The sequence below is a fragment of the Stylophora pistillata genome, chromosome 3, assembly GCF_964205215.1.
Source record: "Stylophora pistillata chromosome 3, jaStyPist1.2, whole genome shotgun sequence".
In the NCBI taxonomy this organism is placed as follows: Eukaryota; Metazoa; Cnidaria; class Anthozoa; order Scleractinia; family Pocilloporidae; genus Stylophora; species Stylophora pistillata.
Genome location: NC_142521.1, coordinates 4,295,001 through 4,319,442, shown reverse-complemented (window position 1 = coordinate 4,319,442; position 24,442 = coordinate 4,295,001). Strand labels below are relative to the sequence as shown.

The 24,442-nt window shown below is 37.7% G+C and overlaps 3 protein-coding genes across 6 annotated transcripts in view; 1 reads left to right on the top strand and 2 right to left on the bottom strand.

The window, feature by feature from the left end:
• Window positions 1–1,220: 1,220 nt before the first annotated feature.
• On the bottom strand, window positions 1,221–6,923 carry LOC111340179 (RNA-binding protein 28-like). The gene is made up of 6 exons (XM_022946978.2): window positions 6,724–6,923; window positions 6,401–6,595; window positions 5,375–6,058; window positions 4,109–4,552; window positions 3,392–3,656; window positions 1,221–3,148 (listed from the first exon to the last, which is right to left on the bottom strand). Exons 1-6 carry the CDS (start codon window positions 6,911–6,913, stop codon window positions 2,209–2,211), a joined length of 2,718 nt encoding a protein of 905 aa, XP_022802713.2. The 5' UTR covers window positions 6,914–6,923; the 3' UTR covers window positions 1,221–2,208.
• The window catches only part of LOC111340187 (conserved oligomeric Golgi complex subunit 4), a 34,662-nt gene continuing 17,137 nt past the window's right edge, over window positions 6,918–24,442 (top strand). For 2 of the 4 annotated variants that reach the window (XR_015998532.1, XM_088752496.1), the window contains exons 1-20: window positions 6,918–7,066; window positions 7,302–7,384; window positions 10,037–10,151; window positions 10,303–10,353; window positions 10,530–10,580; window positions 10,896–10,971; window positions 11,785–11,902; window positions 12,194–12,269; window positions 12,820–12,874; window positions 13,409–13,510; window positions 14,127–14,164; window positions 14,486–14,554; window positions 15,567–15,622; window positions 16,152–16,248; window positions 16,428–16,467; window positions 17,481–17,539; window positions 18,050–18,109; window positions 18,708–18,802; window positions 19,599–19,655; window positions 20,743–20,811. Coding sequence is in view for 3 of the 4 variants with exons in the window: in XM_088752496.1 (XP_088608622.1) it covers window positions 6,983–7,066; window positions 7,302–7,384; window positions 10,037–10,151; window positions 10,303–10,353; window positions 10,530–10,580; window positions 10,896–10,971; window positions 11,785–11,902; window positions 12,194–12,269; window positions 12,820–12,874; window positions 13,409–13,510; window positions 14,127–14,164; window positions 14,486–14,554; window positions 15,567–15,622; window positions 16,152–16,248; window positions 16,428–16,467; window positions 17,481–17,539; window positions 18,050–18,109; window positions 18,708–18,802; window positions 19,599–19,655; window positions 20,743–20,811 (1,451 nt within the window). In the remaining variant the exon portion in view is untranslated. Of the gene's footprint in view, window positions 7,067–7,301; window positions 7,385–9,049; window positions 9,090–10,036; window positions 10,152–10,302; window positions 10,354–10,529; window positions 10,581–10,895; window positions 10,972–11,784; window positions 11,903–12,193; window positions 12,270–12,819; window positions 12,875–13,408; window positions 13,511–14,126; window positions 14,165–14,485; window positions 14,555–15,566; window positions 15,623–16,151; window positions 16,249–16,427; window positions 16,468–17,480; window positions 17,540–18,049; window positions 18,110–18,707; window positions 18,803–19,598; window positions 19,656–20,742; window positions 20,812–24,442 lie in introns of those variants that run through there. The other 2 variants (XM_088752498.1, XM_088752497.1) reach the window with 2 other exon arrangements.
• Window positions 23,285–24,442, bottom strand: part of LOC148734178 (uncharacterized) — a 6,414-nt gene continuing 5,256 nt past the window's right edge. Inside the window, exon 3 of the mRNA XM_088752495.1 lies at window positions 23,285–24,442. This exon is cut by the window's right edge and continues 3,167 nt beyond it. The gene's annotated coding sequence lies outside the window, so the exon portion shown is untranslated.

Sequence of the window (24,442 nt, the reverse complement as noted above, 5' to 3'; positions counted from 1 at the left end):
CTACACAACAAAACTTCTAATGAGAAATTTACTATCCAACACGCCAAATTGTTTTTCAGTGTGGGCGAATTGTGCGGATATTTCTGGAGTACAAATATCGCGTGATATTCGTACTCGTCTCGCGCGTTATTTGTACCCTTCGAAGCACATGTCTACTCTCGACAAAGCAAATTCAGTCAACATACAGGACACTTGTCAGGTAATAACCTACCTGGCCTGTAAGCTCGCAAACACTGGGTCATTCAGAGCCCAATTAGGAAAAAAACCCGACACTTATAATCGAAACTGGCCAAGAACTCGAACTATAGTTCTGGGGACCTAGTATGGCGTGCGAGTTGAGAGCAATAAGCAAGAACACTTAGTTGATGTCGCGCGCGATCTCACGAGCGGGGCCGACTTTTTCAAACTGATGTTTGTCGACTCGGGATTAAGTGGGAGTAATCAAAAGCCTAGACAACTGCCCCGTTCTTTCAGCAATGTGGACAACAGGAGGCCTTCGCCAGGCTTCTACTCTTCAGTCTTCTCTTTGAAAAACTGCTTGACTTTGAACAGCCCGTTACCCGCGTCATACGAGGCGCATGGTGTTCGGTTCAGACGTGACGCGTGAATTTTCATAGAATGGCGAGGGTGATTCGTAGATTTATTAACCAGATTTTGCCGAAAACTCGCACGCACGAAGAGAGATTTGAAGTTTCTTCTTTTAAATTCGTGGGGCGTGAAATGAACACAATTGATGCGAGTCTTCAGAAAATCCATGTCTGAAATGAGATCAGCACCGTTGCTATAGCAACAACCTTCCGACAGAGATCGTGAAACGTGATGTGGTCACTTGAGAATCCCCGTCGTCTTTAAAAATGACAAGATTTTTAGAAAAACCGAAAAATATTGAGCCGTTTTAATTTTGTCGTGGCTAATCAGCTGAATGCACCATACGCTGTTCTTTCTCCGCCAGGCTAATCCTAATTGCATCATATCTCTCAGATTTGTCATACATCCCTGCGTTGTTTCTCGGTTTCTCCTAACCACGTGCAGATGTGCGCAGTTTTTTTGTTTTTTTTTTTACAGAAGACGAGGGTGGGAATTCTCTAGAGATCTCCATTGGGAAAATAAAGCTTATCGCTAAGGAAGGGATTTGAAAAATTAGCAAAAGGCTTCCAGGCTGTTCGTGTGTTTTTTCACCAAAGTGAAAGAAACACAAAATGACTGCAATTTTATCAACCTTGAAATAAAAATTGCATTTTAAATTATTCGAGACCAGAGCTTTTAGTAACACCGCTGTCTTTGGTGACTAAACTACCTTACAGAATGGCTCAACATCTCAATCACAATTGTACCGTGTTTCTTTCACTCTTATCTTCGTTTCATATTTAGTTGCAAGTGATCGGCGATTTTTCGCGGTATTCTTGAGCAAACACCATTAATAAAAAACTAAAAAAGATTAAAGCAATACTGTAGCATTAATATTTGCCGTTCGCTTGGACAGTATGCATTGTTTGTTCAGACGAACCATTGTGAACTATTTTACTTCCGTTTTTGCAGTCAGTGTAATAAATCACGAAGATGGATTGATCACCAATTATAAACACTCCTACGAAAAAAGCTCTTTGGTTCAGATGAAGACAAAATATGATCGGCGTGTTCCTTTTTTGCCTCATTCTGCTTTCCACTCGACCTCTCCACGACACTTCTCGTTGACAATTTTCATTTCTTTTTGTTCTAATCATAAACGGGGCGTTTCAATTTACTGGACGTGGAGTAGCATGAAATTTTCGGAAGCACACGGAATAAATTCATGTGTTGTTGTTCTGTTTACCTGTTTGTTGAAGTACGAGAACAGAAATTCATAAAAAGCTTTTCTTCTAAGCTTACTACGACTTTCGTCGCGTGAACAAGAAAAGATGCATGGGCCTTGCGAAAGATCACATCAGCTTAAGGCCCATGTGGCGGAAAATTTCTTTTAGCCTGAGTTCCCACCCATCACTGAAACCAACGCCCACATTTTGTAGACGATTCATTGATGTCCATCATAAATAACTTGTTCTTATACTTGGACCCTATTTCAGAGAACTACGATTCGTCCTCTTCATCTTGCTTTTTCTTCTATGACCTTTCCTTTTCTCAATTGGACAGCGGAAGGTTTTAACAACACTGAACTAAATGTCTTGCTTATCTTATCTAATGAAGATTGATTCCTTTAGCTGAGGTAGATCACTGGAACCATCGCGTGCGTTTTGAAGATGATTCACTATTATCCATTCCAAACAGTTTCTTCTTGTACTTGGACACCATTTCCGAGAACTTTGATTCGTCGTTGTGTTCCTGTTGTCTTGTCCGGACACCTTTCCTCTTCCTATTCGGAGTTCCGGAGGTTTTACTCAGATTAAACTGACTGTCTTGTGTTTCTTTCCGAGTTCTATTCACTTTTTTGAGGTAAGGACTCACATTTGGGGGGGTATCTGATGTGACTTTGGCACGAGAACTGTTCGTGTTTCTGAGAGCTGTCAGAGGAGATTGTTCATTTCTTTTAACACTCCTTTTATCTAGATTCGACTCAGATACTGTACCATCCATTTTAGTCAATTTTTTAAATTTCTTCGTTTTCGACGACGATAAGTTTGCACTGTTCTCTGCCTTTCCAACTTTGTTTCTTTCCTCAATTTTTTTGTCGCCTTCATTGTCCTTTCCCTGTTCCAATTTTCGTTTCTTTCTTGCCTCTCTCTTTCTCACTCGCTTTTCTCTTCGCTTCTGATTTCTCTCCAGTCTTCTCTCTTTGTTCGTCATGGGCTGCCCATTGATCGCATGCTCGTCGACGCTCTGCCGCTGCTTGTGTTGAGCCTTCTCTACATGCCGCTGCTTTGCCTTGAGGACGAGGCCATTTTCTATAGAGAAATCCACAATTGGCCGACGGTCCGGTCCAAATAGGGCTGGATTGTTATTGGTGACTCGCAGAGCGGCCAGAGCGTCTTTGTGATTGGTGAATTCTATAAACCCGTATCCCATAGAGCGTCCACGCCCTGCGCTGTCCAATCGCTCTTTGCTCCGGATGATCAGCACTTTCTTCACGCGCACCCTCTTTCCTGTGGCGGTGCCAAAGATCTCTTGCAATTTCTTATCGTCGACGTTCAGAGGTAGGTTTCGAACACAAAGCCTGGCAATACAAAAGATAAATATTTTAAGGTGCCTGCAATAAGTCACTCGTCTTACTTTACCACAGCTAAAGAAATTACGACACTACACAGCATTTCGTGGAAAAATGAACAACAACAACAAACAGAAAAAAAACCGAAAACCAGAGAAATAGCAAACCCATAATTACGAACCCCTGAAGCGAGTGCGAACATGGAATAGGAAGCTGGTCCGTTGCATTGCAGCCAACATGAAAGACACTCACCGAGTTGTTGAGACGAAATTATTTGGATTTTCTAGCTTTGTTTTCTTCTCTGCTTCAGCTTTCTGTCTCTTCAGCAAATCAGCTTTGGACAAGCCCCGAGCAGCTTCTGAGCCGGATGTAATGAGACCTTCTTTGGCCAGGTACAAATTGCGTTTGTCTCTCGTGTCCTTGTTCCCGTCCATCTTCTTCTCTTTTGCTAGTTCGGCCGCCTTTCCACGCGTTACTGCCTTCGTCACATTCAGTTTAAAATTGTCCAGCGAAATGCCTAAGGGATCGACCACGAGAGAACAGTTACGTGAAAACTGAAAAGGTTTACAGGATTCTATTGCTAACCTACCAATGCGCTAAAATACGACCATAGGTACCCAGGCCAGATGCCTGTGACATAAACAGTCTCATTCGTCTACGCTCATGTCTTGGTAATCTCCTGACTCAATGATTATTTTCCTGTGTTTGTTCGGTTGTTTTGTGTCAATCAAAAGAGCAACAGCCGCCTTTGAACGGCGTGTTGCGTTACCGGGTTTCCAAGCTGATTTAAAGACGGCGGCGCCTTTTGCAGAGTTTTTCACAAACATAAAACAATATATATAGTCGTCTAATTCTGCGAATGAAAATCAGTGAAACACGGATATAACTACTTGAAAGCGTGTGGAAATTTCTGATTGGCCTTAGGTAGTTTAAAACGAGACACTTCCCAACTTTACACACCATCCTTACCCGATTCATCTTTGTTGGCCTCCATAAGACACTTTTCGGCGCCTTCCGCCGTTTTGAACTTCACAAACGCCATTCCACGGCTGTGACCGGTCCGTTTGTCCTCCACCATCTTACAGTAGTCTACCTCTCCAAACTGTTCAAACAATTCGTGAAGTGATTCCTCGCTAGAATCAAACGAAATATTACGGACGAACAAAGTTTTGCCTTCTTTGACGTCGGAAGGTTGTTTGTTATTCTTTGCTTTCAAGGCTTCTTCTTCAAGTTCGGGTTCTTGATCGCTGGCTTCGTTTTCCTCCTCTTCGTCGTCTTCAGTATCAGAGCTGCCAGGTTTTTCTTCATCTGATTCCACGTCGGAGTTGATGTTGGAAACATCAGCGCTGATTTCTTCAGCTTCGTCATCATCTGTCTTTTCACCCGTGACACTCCTCTTTTCAGTCCCAGTTTCTATTTTATAGAAATAGGAACAAAAAGTAAAAAGCAAAAAATTAATGACCTGAAACTATCAAAAACTGCTGTATAGTTTCGGCACTGATTGAACTTTAAGTCTTTTCTGTGACATACAAAATTGTGTTAAACGTGAAGAAAAGAACAACAGATCACCAGTCAATGAAAACTGGGATGAAGAAAGCAAACCATAAATAAATAAATATCAAACACGAACATCCTACCTTAATTTCAAAGCTACAATGATGATTAAAGCTGCATTAACCATTTAACTCCCAGATGTGATTAACATGTAACTTCTCTCTAAAATATCCTTACATTATCCAGCAAGCAGTTGATGAGAATACTCAAACTTATCAGGTAGAAGTTGTTGTCTTGACCTAACACCAAATTCTCATAACTTATTTAAAAGGAAATGTGTAGCAGCAAGAAAGGAGAATTAACAATCACATCTTGGGAGTTACATGATTAATTTTCAACTTTCCTGTGAACCAAGGGCTTATTTGTAAGATATTTATTTTTCATCTCAATTTGCTTTTTTTTTTTTTTGGGCTCTGGAAAAGCTATTACCATGAGAAAATTAACTCGTGGTATCACAGATTCCTTTGGTGATTGTTTTGCTGCCATTTTAGATCTCCTTAGCAAACATTTCTGCAGCAGTGAGGTGAACAATTACAGTTAAACTTACAACATCACTTTAAATTGTAAACTGGATGGAAGATTTAAACCAATGAAATATTGAAAGCACAACTTCTACATGCATACATCTTCCCAATGCACCCTAATAAATACATGTGTAATGAAAAAGGAACATCTACAGACCTTCATTGCCTTTTTTCTCCTTGTAGTCAGATTTTGCAAGGGCCCAGTCAACAGCTACTGGTCTTCCTGCAATCTCCTTCATGTTTGCCTCTTTAATGGCCTTTGCAGCTTCAAACACATTACAGAATTGTACAAACCCAAAACCAAGCCGGCGCTTACGTTTTCCATCCATCTTAGTTGGAATGTGTACTTCAGAGATCTGGCCAAACTGTGTGAAAAAATCCTTGAGGTCTTTCTCATTGCACTTGAATGATAAATTTCTTACAATAACCTTGGATTTCTTCAAAGACCTCTGACTAGGTGTCTTCCCTTCTCTAGAGAGAAGTGCTACTCCAATAGTATTCCCTTTAAAAATTTTTCCGTTGAGTTTCCTTACAGCTTCTCTGGCATCTTTATGGGTCTGAAAAATGACAAATGCAGTTGATTTGTCCTGTCCTTCTGCTGGGAATGTAACCTTTTCTACAGGCCCAATCTTACGGAATTTTTTTCTGATATGGTTCTGATTGAGGTCTTCTGCCAGTTTTGTCAGTTTAATAGTTCTGCCCATATCATTTCCTGGTTCTCTGCGCTGGGACTTAATTAAGCTTTCCTCTTGATCACTGCCCTTCAATTTCTTTTTGGGTGGAGTTTCATTTTTGTTCTCATCCAAGGCCATTGCTTTGAGTTCCTCATCTTCAATGTTCTCTAAACAACACAACCAAAAACATAATGTTGACCATTTAACCCCTAAGAATCACTAGCAACTAACTTCTCCTCACAATATCACATCCAAATTACACAGGAACCAAACAACAATTGCAAAATGATCACCATAAAAAAGATTTGGTCACCTTCCCCCTACACCTTTAAATAAAAAAAGAAAAAAGAAAAAAGAAAAAGAACTTCATATCAATGGAGGAAATTTTCCCTAAAATCTGTTGATGGTCAGATGATGACTTTTGCCGAAATTTTATTCACAAAATGTATGTTTGTCCCCTCTAATTAACTGCAATGTTTGTTTGTTATAAGTATAAAAGTGTAACTTACTGTGACAGTCATAATTGTCAACCTCAGGATGCAATTCCCGTTCCCTTTTCCTCTTTTCATGTTTGGGCTTTTTATTTGCGAAGCAGACACTAAGTTGTCTTCCCCCAAATGATTTCACAACATCTACAGCTCTCTGTGCATCTTCGGCGAGAGCAAATGTAACGTAACCAAATCCTCTACAGGAGTTCTTGACATCTGAAAGAGAAAATGTAAATGTTTAAGTCTTAATATATTGATATTCAGCCGATTATCCATGTGAAGAAAAATTCAAACGGTAGATTTGTATACGACCACGTGCGGGTCTGCGAGAAGCTTAGTCTTACCTTTGTCTCGAATAACAAAACTACGTTTGATAGGTCCAACGTCACTGAATATATTTTCGAGATCTTGGTCCTTCGTAGAAAAGGGTAGGTTACGTACAAATAGCACCTTTTGGGACACTGTCGAACCATCCTCAACTTGGCTATCCTCATTACGATCGTCCGCCATATTGGATTGCCGGGGATATCTCATAGGTCTTATTTGATCAAAACCTAAGCTTCGTTATATCCGCTGTAATCGCTGGCGCTGATAATTTCCAAGATGGCTGCCCACGAATTGGATGTGTACAGCCTAACAGATATCACCGAAATACAAAAAGCCTACGCTCAAATTCACCTTCACGAGGTACAGCTTAAATTGAAAAAACTCTATTTATGACCTAAATTGCAATTGATAATCTGCCTTTTTTAAATTTTCCATATTTTCAATTATTTTACAACTATCGCTTACGTGTCACTCTTGATTCGGCAGTCAACTGTAATGTGCCTGATAATACGTTTAATAAATCTAAAGAGAGTTGTTCCAGTATTAATTTTGGGAAATGTAAACCTTTACTTGCTCTGCTGGTTTTTTTTTTCAGCAAAAACTTAACAATGAACTGGATGCTATACTGGAAAACCAACCAAGGCTTGATGCAAAACTGAACACACTTCAGAATGTTATGTGAGTGATCGATTTTATCAATGTTATATCTCTTTAGGGGACCGCAAATTTTTGAAACTTAAATTGTTTGCATTATGAACATTACAATTTACAAAACACCATCCTCGGAGACCCAGGGGCTGCGGGTCGATTTCAAGTTAGGGCATGAAGAGCCCCTGGGGACATTGTCTTACAAGACCAGTTCCAAACGGTCGCAGTCGTTCTGCCATCTGATTGGTGCCAGAAAATCTTTGTGTTTTTCTGCCCAATCAGAGTGAAGTGTACTTTAGAGTCCTTTCGTGTGTTTTAACACGGACATATACTAATAGCTCAGTTGCTCGCTGTGTTTGTTTGGGTCGTGCGACGGAGATTTGCTTGAGGTGAAAAGTTTCAGTCTCAGCACACAATGTAAGAGAAATCGATCAGATTGTCCACGAAAATCTTACTGGAAATTATACTGAACACTTTCGCAGGTATCACTGGAGAACGTGTTTTAAAGTTTGCGAGGTTTGTATACAACACGATGGTTGCAGTCATTGATAAGTCGCTTTAAACGTTAAACGAGATTTGAGCTTAAATATTTCTAGATTTTTTGCATAATTTGCTGTGACTAATCTGCCAATGTGACTAATTTGCCAATCCCGTGAAGTTATTTCGTCGCACGGGCCACGCAGGTATGTCGAGCAACTGGCGCTTTCGCCTTCGTAGCTTTCTGCTTTTTGTGCGTGCCAAATCTAATCTTCACATTGACATTTCACCTCTTCTGTTGATTGTTGAAGACTAAGTTAAATACCTTTGATCATTGGGAATTGATACGATGCTGCTTTCAATGGGAAAAACAAAACCAAAGACCAAGAAATAATGGATGGTTTGCTTTATTGCAAATGTCAGCTTAATAGTACAGGGTCATCGACCCACATCTAATAAGCAAAAGTTTCCATGCTTTGCTTTTCTTTTTTTTCAAGCGAAGATGAGATTAGATTTTGGCACGCACAGAAAGTTCCACAAGTACCAGTTGCTCATACCATCGTGTTGTATACAAACCTCGCAAACTTTAAAACACGTTCTCTAGTGATACCTGCGAAAGTATTCAGTATAATTTCCGGTAAGATTTTCACGGACAATCTGATGGATTTCTCTTACATTGTCTGCTGAGACTGAAACTTTTCACCTCAAGCAAATCTCCGTCGCACGACCCAAACAAACACAGTGAGCAACTGAGCTATTAGTATTTGTCGGTGTTACAACACGCGAAAGGACTCCAAAGCACACTTCACTCTGATTGGGCAGAAAAACACAAAGATTTTCCGGCACCAATCAGATGGCAGAACGACTGCGACCATTTGGAACTAGTCTTGTAAGACAATGTCCCCAGGGGCTCTTCATGACGTAACTTAAAATTGACCCACAGCCCCTGGGTCTCCGAAAATGACAAAACACTGAACATTGCAAAAAACATTTTCTAAATAAAAATTCAGTGACTGTTGAAGAAAGTCAGACTACTATGATTTTTCAAGTTTACTCTCGTACAAGCTGATTGCCCTTTTCTGATTGGACCACATTATTTTAAATTGGTCAATCAGATTTTGAATTGGGCAATCAGTGTGACGGTTTCTGGCTGGCACATGAGAATCTTGCTACGTATCCCAGACACTCAAATACTGTGGGATTTTGATTTTCTTCGAGGGCTAGCTCCTGTCTGTTTGGATGGATTTTCAATTGAAAGGTACGAGGAGAATCATGCATCTTTTGACCTTAATGCTGTGAAGTTTGAAAGTGGAGCAATGCAATTTTCGGGGGGGGGGGGGGGAAATCGCTCGGGTGCTTGAACCCTTTCGAAACAAGGCTTCTACCCTTGTCTTTCTCTTATGTGTTACATTAACGAAAAACTCAGACTTTTTCAAAATCACTCAAAAAAAAAACATTTTTGAGGAAAAAGGATGACTATACACCACAGGTAAAGTAATTCAACGTTTATTTATCAATGATTTATGTACATAGTCAGCAATATATCATTATAGGTGAGGCAAACGGTAAGTCTGGTACATTCACTATAAAACAACAGTCGGCTACACAAACAGATTGTATGGGCCCCCTGTGGTACAAGGTGGTCTAGTTTTTTTTCTGTCCATTATTCTTTCTGACATTCCAATATTCCATCTATATTTGTAGTGCAAACATTATAATTTCAAGGCTGATGTTACTCAAGAAGCTATACTGGCTCTCGGCTTTGCCTCAAGCAAATCTTACTCTTAAGCTTTCCAAACTTCCTGCGTGCATCCGTATTGATATACACATGCCTTGAGCATAAACCAAATTGTAAAATGTTTAGAGGTTTGCATCTGAAATTGGGCTATTCTTTGATTAATCAATAAAGGGGATAAGTTTCATCAGTGGGAGTAACATGGTAATTTTGGTTTTATCAACTGAGTCGATGATTTAAAGAATGAAAGAAAATGATGAAGGGCTGACGCTCAAATGTTAGCTTTGGAACTCTTTAAAGTGGACAATTAACATTATCAACTCAGTAGATCAAACGAAATTATTCTTTGAGTAGTGGGTCATTCTGAAATTGTGTGAAGTTATTTGCTATTTGATCACTGAAGTGGCTACAGGTGCATTTTCATCTGCTACTGATTGAAATTAATATATTGTGGTGTGTTACATTTTTAGTCCAAATCTACAGTTGGTAATGAGAGATGCCCAACATCTACACACCATGATTTCTAATACATCAGATTTGGCTGAAAAAGTCAGCAGTAAAGTGCGACTACTCGATCTTGTCAAGGTTGGTCATAACTTATCGGTGGGATTGGTAAAACAAAAATGTATTAATTTACTAGAATTTGCAATTATGTATATTAGTCATTGATAACATGTTCTTTGTGGCTTTACTGGCCCACCAAAGTGTTATCAATTATGTTTTCCATAACTTTCAGAATCGTGTCCAAGAAACAATAAAACGGGTGGATGACATCCTTGATTTAAAGGTAAATGATATACATACCCTGGTATGCTTTTAAGTGTTCTAAATTGCAGCCAATATTTGATTATAATAATTGGACTAATTATTTTTCTATTTTAATCCAATGGTTACCAGGGGCTGAGTTGCCCCTAGTAAGAGTGATTGATTCACTCTTTTAAAATTTTTTATTCCTTTTTGTAGGCTTGCGTAGATGGTGTGCAAACAGCTCTAAATACAGAGCACTTTGAGCAGGTAAGGCGTCTTTTATCTTGGCTGGTTTTTAATTTATACAAAAGAAAACTTTCCATCAAAAACCAATGGAGGTATGTTACCATCTTTGGCACCAGACTCAGGCTTGTGATATTGATGTTAAGTAAACCTCTCTCTGGAAGTAAGAAATAGCAGACTACAATAATTGAATTGTTGTTTTTTCATTGTAGTTGATGTCCAGATGTTAAGTGACTTAATTATTTTGAATGATTCATGCTAGATCAGAAATAATTATTATAATTGTAACAATGACCTAAACAATTTTTGTTGGTTGTCTGTGCAAATTTGTTTCTCTAGGCTGCAGCACATATTCACAGATATCTTAACTTGGATGAACAGGTTCTCAAAGATATTGCAGGAGACTCCAAAAAAGGTTACAGTTACTGTACCATTTATTGCTGCATTTGGATTATTGTGGATTATTAATTTGTATGACATATGCCATATTAGCCACCCTTTACTGCTGGAACTTTAAAGTATTCATATATAAATTATGGAATAACCAGTTACATTGTTTCTTCTCCTAAAGGGAATATTTTGTAGTGTATGTTAGGTAACTTCTAAAATGTTTTCGGATTTGCTTGATAGTTGAATGGCTCATATAAACTATGGCTCATATAAACTACTGTAAGGAGAGAGGCTTTGTGTTAGTTTACTATCTCACAACAAGACTTCATCTCAAATACTTTATTTCTGTTCAATGTAACTAATTAAGTTGATAAGTAAATATTCTCGTTTATGAAGATATATATATCTTATTAACCAAGCGCGAGGGCCGTACTGGGAGAATATTGGCCCGAGGTCTTGACAGTATGGATTGAGCGCCGATATTCTTCCAGTACGATCCCGAGCAAGCTTGGTTAATAAGAGATTTATCATACGACTGAAGTTCAAAAGGACACAAGTGCGGTATCATTCGGGACCATTCAGGACAGTGCCCGGTCCAATACTGAGAGAATATTGACCGGCAATAGAGCATTTTGATTGGTTGATTTTAGTTATTGGCCCTCTGACTGCCTGAGTCGTGTAATAAATACATGTATATACCAGCCCAAGAAATGAGATTTTTTATTTATGTTAACCTCTATGCTTCTCGCTTGACCTTACTGAACCTTGCATCTGTCCAGTAGTTACCTTTTTGTGGCTATAATGGATTTCTTAAATATGTAATTTTATTTTCCTTTAGGTTCTGACTTAGCAGGAGCCTTTGAGTTGCTTCACGAAGCAGAGACAAAACTTAAAAGAATAGTAAATGATAAGTTTGAGGCTGCTATACAGAATGGTGATAGGGGCTCTGTAGAAAGGTAACTGACTGACAATTTTTGACAATTTATTCTTTGGTTTGTTAGGTAATGAATATGTATTGCATGACTATGTACTTTGGGATTTATTTTTTTTGTGTTGTGCATCTTTGTGTTCTGCCATGATTTGTAAAATTAGCATAAAGTTCATTGCTTTGTAATTGTATTTCTTAGTTTTAGTATTGCAGTATAATAATTGTTTATGTGTTTTTGTGAAATGGGTAAGTGCCTGGGAAAATTGCAAAAGAAAAAAAGGCACTCTAAGTAATGTTTGGTTACTGCCTTTTTTTAAAGGTTTTTCAAAATTTTTCCTCTACTGGGTCAACATCAAGTTGGACTTGAAAAGTATGCAAGATATTTGTGCACACAGGTGTGTCCCTTATAAACTTGTTTCCTAGATCTTCAGAAATATAAGCTCAACCTTGCATGTAAGGATAAATGGTCATTATATATTAAGATTGGAGTGAAATTTCAGCTTGAGAGAGTTGCAGTTTCTCCCTGTTTATTCATATCTGTTCTCCTCAAGCTATCAAAAGGGAATATGTTTAAATAATGTCTTTGTTTTTCTGGGAATCAGGGATCTTAGACATCTTTCTTCTTAACTCTTTGCTATATTTTTTTCTAAATAATGTAGCTAGTCTTTATGGCAAACCTTACTTCATCATAACTCACATTAACTTTAATTTGTCTCTGTGTCCTGTTTGATTGCAAAAAAAAAGATACATGCAATGAGTATGTTGTAATTCAAAAGTAATTTCAGGTCAAATTTATTTTAAACTAGTGTGATTTCATGCACCTTTGTTATGGGCACATAACCACAGTCCTTACATAGAGAGAAGCGCAGAATATCAGTAGTTTAAGATTATTTTTACTTTAAATCATTTTAAACAACAATGGATAAGTTCTGTTTCCTGCATTAGATTGCTGCCCAGTGCCAAAAGAATTTGGACAATGCTGTGGCTGTCAAAGATTCAGGTGAATGATTTTACCGATAAATTTTACTGACTGAGATTGTTAGTTTCTTTTTCAATTGTTTTCTCCTTACAATATCACCCTTGAATCACACATTCAAGTCACAAGGATAAAGGAAAAGAGCACTGTAGGAGCCAATGATTGTTGAACAAATTCTCCTTGTCAGCACCTTAAGAAATGTATAGAGAACAGTATGGAGAATATGCATACTGATGTTAGGGTGTAAAGGTTTAAATTTTCTTCCTTTGTCATATTTACTTAATTATGATTTTTGTTGCAGAGTACCTTGGTTATAAATTTTGCATTTTTGCACTTGTAAACTGCTCCAAAATTTTTGATGTGCTGTTGTATTCAGTCACTGATTGGAACCTGACTGTAACATTTATTCCTGCATTATGATTGTCCAGTTGAGTGTTGTATTTAAAAGAATTGTTGTTGTTGATGGAAGCTTACAATTTAATGGGCTAGGATAAAGTTATGGTTAGTTCTTACATAGAGGAGCACGATTACTTGATCTTCCACTTTTCTTCTTTTTAGATCGTCATGTCAATGTTGTGTTTGCAAATACTCTCACTTTACTGTTTGAGAACATTGCACGTATGGTGGAAGAACATCAGCCATTTGTAGAGACTTATTATGGTGAGGCCATTGTGTGGCAACTTTAACTTTTACCACAATTGGCAGTAATGTTGTAATTTGATTGGCCAATTTGCCATAATTGTTGATAAGAGTACAGACAACGCTTCTAACCTCAATGTGTATACTGTTGTTACTGTAACCTGGGTTCACTAACACAGAATGCGAAGACCACTTGATTTTTCAGATTTTAATATCGTCTGCCAGCCACACACACTTACAATCTGCTCTGCTCTCGACCACATGGCAAGCCCCAAATACGGAGCTACCATATTTGGGCACTATGTCACACAACAGTCTGTTACACTGTGGTAAAATCAAATTGACAGTGGTTTAGCATGATCTGTACTCTTATTGCCAATAATATTTGTCCTTACAGTGGTCAAAATTTGTTGGGGACTCGTGAGGCACTGCCAACATTTTGACCACTGTCATGACAAATATCATTGTTCATAAAAGTACAATTCATGCTAAACCACTGTTAATTTGTTAATTACCTCTCAAAGTCCTTTAGATGCTCTTTGTATATGTGAATGTGTTGTGGAGCTCTTACATGGCATATAGTCACCAACTGGTTGTACCAAATAGTAAATTCTCAGTCAATTGTTTCTTCGGGTAGGTCCTGGAAAAATGTTTATTTTGCTGCAGGCTATGCAGGTATTTGGTTTATTGTTTTAATTTGATTTCGATCAATTATAATTTTATATTTTTATTTCTTCTCGACTTACAGTTTTTATAAAGGTACTACTTGAATTTGTCTCAGTTTTCATTTTCTTTATCCCGAACTGCATACATTTCCTTTTGAAATGTTTTCCCTCAGCTCAGTGTAATGGCCATTATGTTTATGTTTGTTTTCAACTGTTTTGTTGGAAGTATCAATCTTAAAAATTATTTCAAGGATTATAGATGAAGATCATCAAAATGTGGTTCCATTATTTGAATGGAGCACTTTTTTTTTTTATGAATACTTGCACATAGGCTGAGTGTGACAAGCAAGTTAATCAAGTTGTGGACCAGTTTATAAAAAAGAGACAATTCACAGAAAAGGTACTCATGAAGTGGAAGAATTTGACTTCAGTCATGATAATCATTGTTACCAGAAGCTTACAACCTAGGTTATCTACTTCTTGTAAGAAATAGACAACTTCTTTGAGAGACATGTTTCGGCATGCTTATGCCATCTTCAATCAATGAGTAACAGAACTTGAGTAATTATATAACAGACAAGTAGATGAATAAAATGTTTACAGTATGATGTAATACAAAAGATGGTACTAATTACAACGTGACACCAAACATCAAAGGTGTGAACTAAAATGCTAGAAAAGTGTTATAATGCTGTAATTGTTTGTTAAGTTCTGTTATTGTTTGTTAAGTTTTAATTGTTTGTTAAGTTCTGTTAGTTCTTGTTAATGCTGTAATTGTTTGTTTAAATTACAGCATTATAACACTTCTCTAGTGTTTTAGTTCACACCTTTGATGTTTGGTGTCACGTTGTAATTAGTACCCGCTTTTGTATTACATCATACTGTAAATATTTTATTCATCTACTTGTCTGTTAATATATATTAATTACTCACGTTCTGTTATTCATTAATTGAAGATGGCATAAGCATGCCAAAACATGTCTCTCAAAAAAGTTGTCTATTGCTTACAATATTTATCATACTTGCTACTACTACGACCTTATGGGATTATCTGCTTCTGTTGTTACTTAACTGATCATAAAAATTATTTTACTTGTTTACAAACAAACTCATAACATTGATTGAGGAGCAGATTGAGTGATAAATATAACTGCATCCCAAATACAGGGTGTGCAGCTCTATTATTACGGTTCTTTGAAAATTTCCATCTCTTTCAATCTTTTTTCTTTACATTTACAGTAGTTAGTTCATTGTCAAAGAACAATGTTGCTAGCACAGAAGGTCAATGTATCTTCACTTTTAGTTAGACATTGGTAGATGTAACAGAACAACTGCATTTTGTGACAAGTGTAGACTGAGAAAACTACATGAGGTGCCTTGTGTTCATAAGACTAAAATTTTTTTGTCTCTAGTTCAAATCTGTTCAAGGTAGTCAAACCTTCAGAGGTTCTTCTGCTAACCTTGATAGGTAAGTTTACATCAGCTTTTGTTAACTGGAAACAATTATCATAAGGAGAATTAGACCTAGAGGTGCCATTCTTGGTTCAATAATTGAAGGGAAAAGTGAGGATCCATAACTTCTGAGATGGATCTAAAGAACAAGGATGTAGAAATATCACTTATGTGCCTATTGTGTGTTCACCAGGTTCAGGAGATAATTTTTAGTCACAGAGATGAGCTCTTTAAGATTGATATTAGAGACAGAACAAGTCAAGTTGAAGTCTTTGCTTAGACAACAGCATTTTTTTGGCTCGCTAACCCCAAAGAATGTCTGGCCTATAATTTCTCAGTACAGAATCACTCTTAAATCAAATGCAAAAGTCCTGAGAATAAAGCAAATGATCAGCAATTTTAGAAGCTCCTGATTATCTAACAAATATTCCCTGTTAGCACCAATGGAAATGTAAAAGGAACAGTGTGAAATTATTCACAGTTTTATAGGAGCTGTTTGAAATAAAACATGAATGAAGTATTTATAACATTGTTGTGTTTTTGAGGTATGACCCAAGAGAGCTTGATGTTATCCTGCGGGAAGTTGTTGTGATGAATGCCAGAGCTGAGATGTATTTACAGTTCTTGGAGAAAAGGATTGCAGTAAGAATTTGTACTGTTTAAACTTTTTTTTTTTTTTTGTATTTTAAGTCTCTAAGTTTTAAAGTTTCAGTTCTTTCTGCCATTTTGCCAAATACAAAAAGTTTCTTTAACATTAATGAAATATGGCTGATTTGTTATTTAAATGATGTTTTGTCTTTGATGTTGAAAACATTGTATAGGATGACATGGCAAATGTTCCCGACAAAGAAAAATCAGAAGGTAACAATGCAACATGCAATTTTTTCTATCATGTCTACCTCAGCTGTAAGTAACAAATATGGAATTTTGTGATGAAGGTAACAGATGGTCGTAAGTCAATGTGAGTTCTAAAGGTGACAGATGGCTATGTGAGACCCTGGGGCTAATTTCCTAGTTTCTTTATTTGCTTTAGATTTTGTTTTCCCTCTCTTTCCTTCCTTTTTTTTCTATTCATTCTCTTTTCTTTCAGGCCCTGGTTGTTGGAAGGGTGGATAATGCTATGCATGGGATAAATCTCTATCAAAACCACCTCCCAGTTAGCTCAATGGATAGAGTGCTGGACTGTTGTGCGGGAGGTCGAGGGTTCAAGCCCCGGCCAGACCAACACTCAAGGTCTTAAAATAATTGAGAAGAATATGTTACCTTTCTATAACATCAAGAAATGGTTAGATATTCTAGTCTTCTCAGATAGGTACAAATAAATGGAGGTCCCGTCTCCTGCAGGGTTAGGGGTAGGAGATGTTAATTTCCCACGCACGAGATAACTGTGTGATGTATGTCCTTCCCCGGGGTGGGATGGGTGAGTTGGGTTTCGGTGGATGAACCTAATAGGGGACTACGTGTCCTATTGTTCTTCCACCTGTACAATGTACAAATCCCCGGGGTGGGATGGGTGGGTTGGTTTTTGGTGGATGAACCTAGTAGGGGACTAAATGTCCTATTGTTCTTCCACCTGTACAATGTACAAATCTTTAGAAACTAAAAACTAAAGTGGATAGTGCTGTAGGTTTTGGAAACTCTTATATGCTGGATAGCAATCTATGCATTAGATAGCATTATCTGCTCTTTGAAAAATCAGGCCCAGTTTTCTATTTTCCTTTTGAATTTATTAAGGTACAAAACTATAAATGTCATGAAATTAGGAAATCTGAAATGCATCACAGATACTTACCGGTAATATGTGTTATGACATCCCTTTATATTTACTGCATAGATTTTACTGACTTTATCATGGCTTTTCGTTTCTTTTTTAGAATTATCAGGAATTCAAGAAAAAGTCATTGCCAATTGTGAACTCAACAGAAGAATGCAGGTAACACATATATGTCAGGGCTTGACACTAACTTTTCAACTTACTTGCTAAGTGGCTAGTGACAACTTTGATGTTACAACAATTTCAGTTTGTTTACTAGCCAAACTGGCTAGTGGAAATTGAAAATCACCAAGCAAAACTGAATTTCTACTCGTGTGTGGCTAGTTGGCTACTGTTAGTGTTGAGCCCTGTATGTATATATTTTATCTTGGAAAGGAGAAATATCTCCATCTTACATATTTCATATTATAAAAAATTAATATTTTGTTAAAGTAAATCTGAATTTTTGTTGACTGTTGCTTATACATCAATTTATTTTAGTAACATCTTCATGGTGCTTGTGTTCACCTTGGTGTCTAGATCTTTATGTTGTTATAAATTAAATGAAAGGCAGAGTTTTAAAACTGAGTTAACTGAGTCTTCATTCATATATCTACACCCATTTGAAAAGGCTCCTTTCTCTACATCACACTTCTCATAATTTCTTTAAATGATTCACCTGTTTTGCAGGAGCTGATAGGAAACTACATTTACATGGAAGAGTACTTTATGAGAGAAACGGTGATGAAGGTGAGTCCTGCTATGCTACTGAAAATAAAAATTTATGTATTCTTTTTGCAGTATTAAAAATAAAAAGTTAGTGCAGGTCCAGGGCTCGACGCTAACGGTAGCCAACCAGTCATAGACTAGAAGAAATTCAAATGAATAAAGGCTGATAGTTTCGAAAGAAACTGTTTGGGGCTGCGTCGGTGGGAGTAACGAAATAATTTGGATATATCAACAAAGTTGAAATGGTAAATTGGCCACTGTAATGATTACAAAAGCTGACGTTTCGAGCGTTAGCCCTTCGTCGGAGCGAAAGACGAAGGGCTAACGCTCGAAACGTCAGCTTTTGTAATAATTACGGTGGCCAATTTACCATTTCAACTTTGTTGATATATCCAAATTATATAGAAGAAATTCAGTTTTGGCTAGTGGTTTTCGATTTCCACTAGCCAGTATGGCTAGTAAAAAACTCAGATTGACCAAACTAGTTCCTCTCTTTCTAGCCAGTAGGTTAGTAAGCTGAAACGTTAGCGTCGAGCCCTGAGGTCCAATAGTTAAATTGGAGTTGTGATGGTTTTTAGTGTTATTAGTGTTTTTGATAAATTGATGTTGTAATTTTTAGGCTGTCAAGATGGACATCACAGAGGGTGGTGATGATGAAGCTGTTACCTCCAGCATGGTGGATGATGTCTTCTTTATCATACAAAAGGCTGTCAGGTTTGTTTCTGGTTATTTTCCTGAATATTAACTTCCAAAAAGTCTTCTTACAGCGTTGTGATTTCAAGCTGTGAATAGTTTTCATGACTAGTTTTTTCTGCCGCCAAAACCAGTGAATTAACTTTTAGGATGTCTAAAGCACCCTATATGCTATTTATTTATTACTGATTTAATAACTTGCTATTAACTATATTACTAAGAATACTGTCTATTGTTGAGTATTAAAGAACCAGGGCCAGACTCAATAAGAAAGACCTGACAAATTTCTCGCTGTTACTGCCTGCAATGGACCAATATTTTAGAGATTTAGCACCGAGTTTACGTGAAACGTGAACGGCAAAGGGTGACCACGTTTTTCTCGTCATTTTCTCCCGTTTGACGGTTGCGCTTTGCCGTTTCTACGTCAAAGCAACCTGTTTCGCGTTTGCCGTGTAACAGTTTACCAAGATTTTCTTCCCTTTTTCTCTCACAGAGTAGCAGTTAATTGCCGGAAAAAGGACACCAAAGCTATTTCTCATAAGTCATATAAAGGCGCCTTCAAATACAGCATGACCTGAGCTTACGCGAAGCTGAAGCAGCAAGGTTCACGCAATTTTGCGTGAAACGTTAAAAGGGCAAGCTGACGTGTGCCGTTTCACGTAAAAGCGGTGCTAAATCTCTCTATTGATAGCGATAATCCTAGTTGTTTTATGTTAAGGAAAGCTTTTGTCACATGGGCCACTAAATTAAGGAAAGACTTTTATACTTACAGAAGGTTGATTATCTATTTTCTGTGATATTCTTTTACTTCATTCAGACGAGCGTTGTCCAGCTCCAGTGTGGATGGAACGTGTGCAATGTTGAATCATGCATGGTAATGAACTAAATTTATAAAAGATAAATTCGATTCTGAAGCCAAATGGTTTTTACTTCTGCCGTTAAAAATTTTGTATTTAATCATGACACCAACACTGTCTTAAGATTCCAGAGAAAACCGTGACGTAACAGTTGAAAATTGTATTTCAAATGTGCTCAAAATTTCACCAAGGGCGTCGTCATTTCAAATCTTACTCAGTAATCAGGCCACATAGCTGTGACGAAACCAAGTCTCACACCTTTTTCTTTTTTTATCTCCTTTTAATCCTATTGTGATAATATTACCAGCTATATCAAAAGGCATTCTGGACTCAAGTTATGAGTTATTTTTCTTCACATTGAGCCGAGGTGCAACAGTATGAGAACACTACAGGGGTTTGCGTCTTGGGCCAGTTTGCAAAGTCAAAGTTTTGACGCCTGGCACCCGTTTCTCGAAAGTCCCGCTAACTTAACGAGCCCGTAAAGCTGTTCTGTTTTCATTCAAGATGGGAATTTCAAAAATTTTGAAAATGATGCAATAAAACTATCAGCTAAAGAAACAAAAAGGACTGGTTTGGATGTCATAACCTGCTTTCCCATCTTTTAAATTTTTATTTTAAAAGATGGCTTCGGGCCCGTTAAGTTACCGGGACTTTCGAGAAACGGGCCCCAGAACTCTCAAGATCTGATGGTTAATTCTCCCCCTCTAGCTGCCACCCATTTCCTTATAAAGTAGTTACGAGAATTTGGTGTTAGATCGAGACAAGAACTTCTACCTGACAAGTTTGAGTATTCTCGTTACCTCTTTGCTGGATAAATATATCTGATTAACCAAACGCGAGGGCCGTACTGAGAGAATATTGGGCGGCAATAGAGCATTTTGATTGGTTGATTTTAGTTATTGGCCCTCTGACTGCCCGAATTGTGTAATAATGTATGGTTATTAAATTGAGAAGTTAGATGTTAATCAGATGTTACGAGTATGCTCAAATTGTAGCGTTTCTTGAGCATACTTTTGACTTATTATCTCTTACAGTTTAACCAAAGGACGACGTTAATTGACTCACTGAATTTTCATTTCAACTGTCTTTCATTTATTTCTCTAGTGCTCTTCTGTCATCTGATTACCGTGATGTGCTAACTGCCGTATTGAAAGGGGGTTTTCCATTCGGAAGGTATTAATAGTTACTCTCTCTCTCTCTCTCTCTCTAGATGTAAAGTTCACCACTTTTGTAACCTTTCATCTCCATCAATATAATTTAATTGTCGACACTTTCAATCAAAAACTGATTACATTTCAAGCTTTAGTAGAGTGTGAGGAAGCTCTCCTGTTAATTTGGCTTAATTAGATCTAATGGCCGACTTTTGACAGCTGTTTTAACCTCAAAAGGGTTCAAATGTGCCACCTGTCAGGGTAACGGTCTTAAAAAAAGTTAAAATCCAAATTTTATTTCGCGGAAACGGATATATACAAGGCCAATATATACCTGTGTATTCCCTCTCTTACCCCATTAATTTTAAGAGTGGTTTTGTGAACATTCTAAGAAAACAGGCTGTAATGATATGAACTTTCATGTCGAGTCAAGTTTGGGATTTCAGTTTTCGACCAAAGTTGTCATTGTGAACTTGCAAACGTCACTGCGCCCAAGACATTCGACGAAAAAACATGGAACAAGGTTCAAAGTGTACGCTTGCCATTTGGCATTGTGTCAGCAAAGTTTCAAAGTTTTTCCGCTTTCCATTTTTTTTTATGTTCAGTTTTCCACAACACTATCTATCGTTCAACCGGGTTACGAAGGTGCCATTTTTGTAGTAATTTGCTAGAAGTTCCAACATTGAGAAAATGGAATTTATTCAACTCGGATTTAAATATCAGTTGGTCGAATTAATGATTATAAGTGCATCTTGTTGTGATAGCAGTTGCAAGCTCGTAGCTTTAAAGCTGTTTTGACACGAGACAATTTTCTTTACACCTAAGCAATTCTGCGTCCTGTATTGGTGTCTTTGGCAGACTCACTAGGTAGTGTTGTGCTGTTTAACATCATATGACTTGTTATCCTCTGTAGCTTTCAATGTCGTTGATTATCTGAGGTAGTCTTTATAAGGATGCCAATGTACGATGGTGCTAAAGAGAGTGTTTGGAGTCCAGAGCCTACGCTTGCGAGGCAACTTCATGAATCATTGAGGGCGTTACGTATGCCTTTTGGGACCCAGTACTCCTTAAAGTTTAACAAATGCTGTTCTCAGAATGGCATTATCTTTTAGTTTTTTCTTTTTAATCACAAGAATGAGCCTGTGACCAAGAGCAGCAAACAACAACTGCCCTTTCTGTTTTATTTATTTCAGTTTTATTTATTTTTCTGTCCATTACTGAATACTATACAATAGCTATACATGCAGAGTTCATCCCGATGTTTATCAAGACACCTAAAAGAAACTGACTGACTCGTTTTAATCTATTGTAAACAAAGAAAATTGCTTTCCAGTTAATATGTGAACCAAAAATATACTCAGAAACGCACTTGGAGGATATGACTAAAATTACGCGTAACTAAATGTGCGAGGTTGATTTGAATTTTGCTTGAGGGGCGGGGCAGTAGAAGGGGAGGGGGGGATTTAGCATTAAAAAAGCTATTGATGATCCATTACTGTGCTCTTCTCACTAGTTCACTATGAACACCTTTCAAGTTCTGTGAATCCTTTGTGACCCACTGAAATTAGTCAGATAAAGAAGGATGGTTGGCAAGATCAGTTACCGTGAAAATTGGGGAAAATTATAAAATTCAAGAAGTTGGAGCGAGGTCCAATTTTCCCAGGTTCATTGTCTGGCAATACAAAAGTCATCCAATGGCTCCTTCAGGAAAACTGTAAAATATTTCTTCCTTTTAAATGCATTGATTGTTAGAAACACCCCGATCTTTAAAGAGTTACGACATTACAAATGGTAGAAAGATCATGGTCCTTCACACGCGCATATGCATGTGCGCTCAGATGTCGGGCTTGGGGTAGCAAATGTTGGGCTCTGGGTTTCACTGTCCAACGTCCTGAACTTTGGAACAAGTTTTGGACTTGAGTGAAAAGTTCAGAAACTGCGCTAACTCTGCAACATACCAAACATAATTGACGGTTGCGACAATTATCAGTTGACAGGTCCGTTAATTTAAAGAACATGTTAACATAGCTGGGCACTCCAGTGGTTCTGCAGAGACCGAGACATCAGCCGTTGGCCGAGAAGCGTTCCCCTTTATAAAGGACAGCTATACATGTAAGAGAATTGCTGGCATGGCTGTTTAGGCTAAGATGGGAATTAAGTTCTAAACGCACGCGTCATTTTCCAAAACAGTCGGGTAGACCAGGATATTTCTCATAACTGTTCCCGAAGCTCACAGTTTTCCTCGAACAACGCTCTTGGAAAAATGTCCGCAGACAAATATCCCAAGCATATTTTCCGGCCAAATGAAGGCTATTGTTTATGTAGCATTCAATTCAATGCATACCTTGTTCGGACGAAAACATGAAAAATTGTATAAAAGAATAATTTGCAGTGACTCCTTTGCAAGCTGCTTAATTCTGAACCCTTTTTCCCACTACACGTCGCTTCTTAAAGAGAAAAGTTAAATCATATACCATAACATACCAATAACAATGTCCAGTATTCAGAGCTTTTATTGATCAAACAAACAAGAACATCCACTTAAATCTGAAGCTCCCGGAAATGAAAACTAGTTTTATTCCCGAGAGATTACTGTTTTGTATCTAAACAAGAACAATTAAGAGACGTTGACATTGATTAATTCTACTCAAGCATGTTAAGACATGGCTTACATCCAGTGCAAAGATAAAGCAGCTTTTGACCTAAAGCAAGGTTTTTTTTCCCCAGAGGGAGCCAATCTATTTCCACAAACACAATTTGGCATCCTTAAACTCCTTAAGGTGTATTTATGATGGTAACGTGATTTTCGACGTCACTGGTTTCCTTGAGATGATTTGTAAAATGGGCCAAGGATGGAGAGCTATCACGGAAACCTAACTAACTAACTATAAGAAGTTGAAGTTATAAAATAATGTTTACTTTCCAACATGTTTTGGTAACAAGTGTACACTCCACTGATTCACTGATTCAAGGTGATTTTTCAGGTTGAAGTTGAGACGTATTCCACGATTGCAAATCACAGACCATTTACAGATTTGTTTGTAGGAAACAGATAAATAAAGAGGTCGGGAGACTATTTCAAGGAACCACATTTCTAGCGCTAAAACTATTGTTCCTGGAAATACTGCCACACCTTACGTAACTATTCCGTCAGCTTCCTAGGTGCACACTTGGCAAAATACATTGGTTTGCTATCGTGGAATATTGTCTTCTTTAAACGGCATCAAACTTTGATTTGTAAAGCTCTCTCAAGCAGTCTTAGGTGGTTGGACATTTGAGATCAGATTAGCAACTTTTGCAACTCCAATTTTACATAACAAATCTGAACGAGAACCATTAAACATTATAACCCAAGAAGTGGAGGGACTCGCATATGAAAGGGGTGGCGATGCTCGTCATCTCACTTAGGAGTGTAAAATTCTGATTTTGGACTCACATAGGGTGTTCTGGCACAACACCTTTATATTTAGCAGTTAAGGTCTCGCTTAGAGTTGCACGAAAAGAACTATAAAAATATCTATTTGTCTGTGTTTAAACATGGTCCCTTTCAGGGGTCAAAAAAGCTTGGGCCACGACCAGATCGGCCTTTTTGAGGGGTTTCACTCCAAATTTCTAACACGCATTCCCACTCCTTTCATATGCAAGTTCTTCCC

Excerpts from the sequence above, each read along its gene's own strand:
- LOC111340179 (XM_022946978.2), bottom strand. The coding sequence starts at position 6,913 with ATGAGATATCCCCGGCAATCCAATATGGCGGACGATCGTAATGAGGAT. Across the intron at positions 6,596-6,723 it reads TTTTGTTATTCGAGACAAAG|ATGTCAAGAACTCCTGTAGA; the intron begins GTAAGACTAAGC and ends TTTCTCTTTCAG. Across the intron at positions 6,059-6,400 it reads TGACAATTATGACTGTCACA|AGAACATTGAAGATGAGGAA; the intron begins GTAAGTTACACT and ends TGTGTTGTTTAG.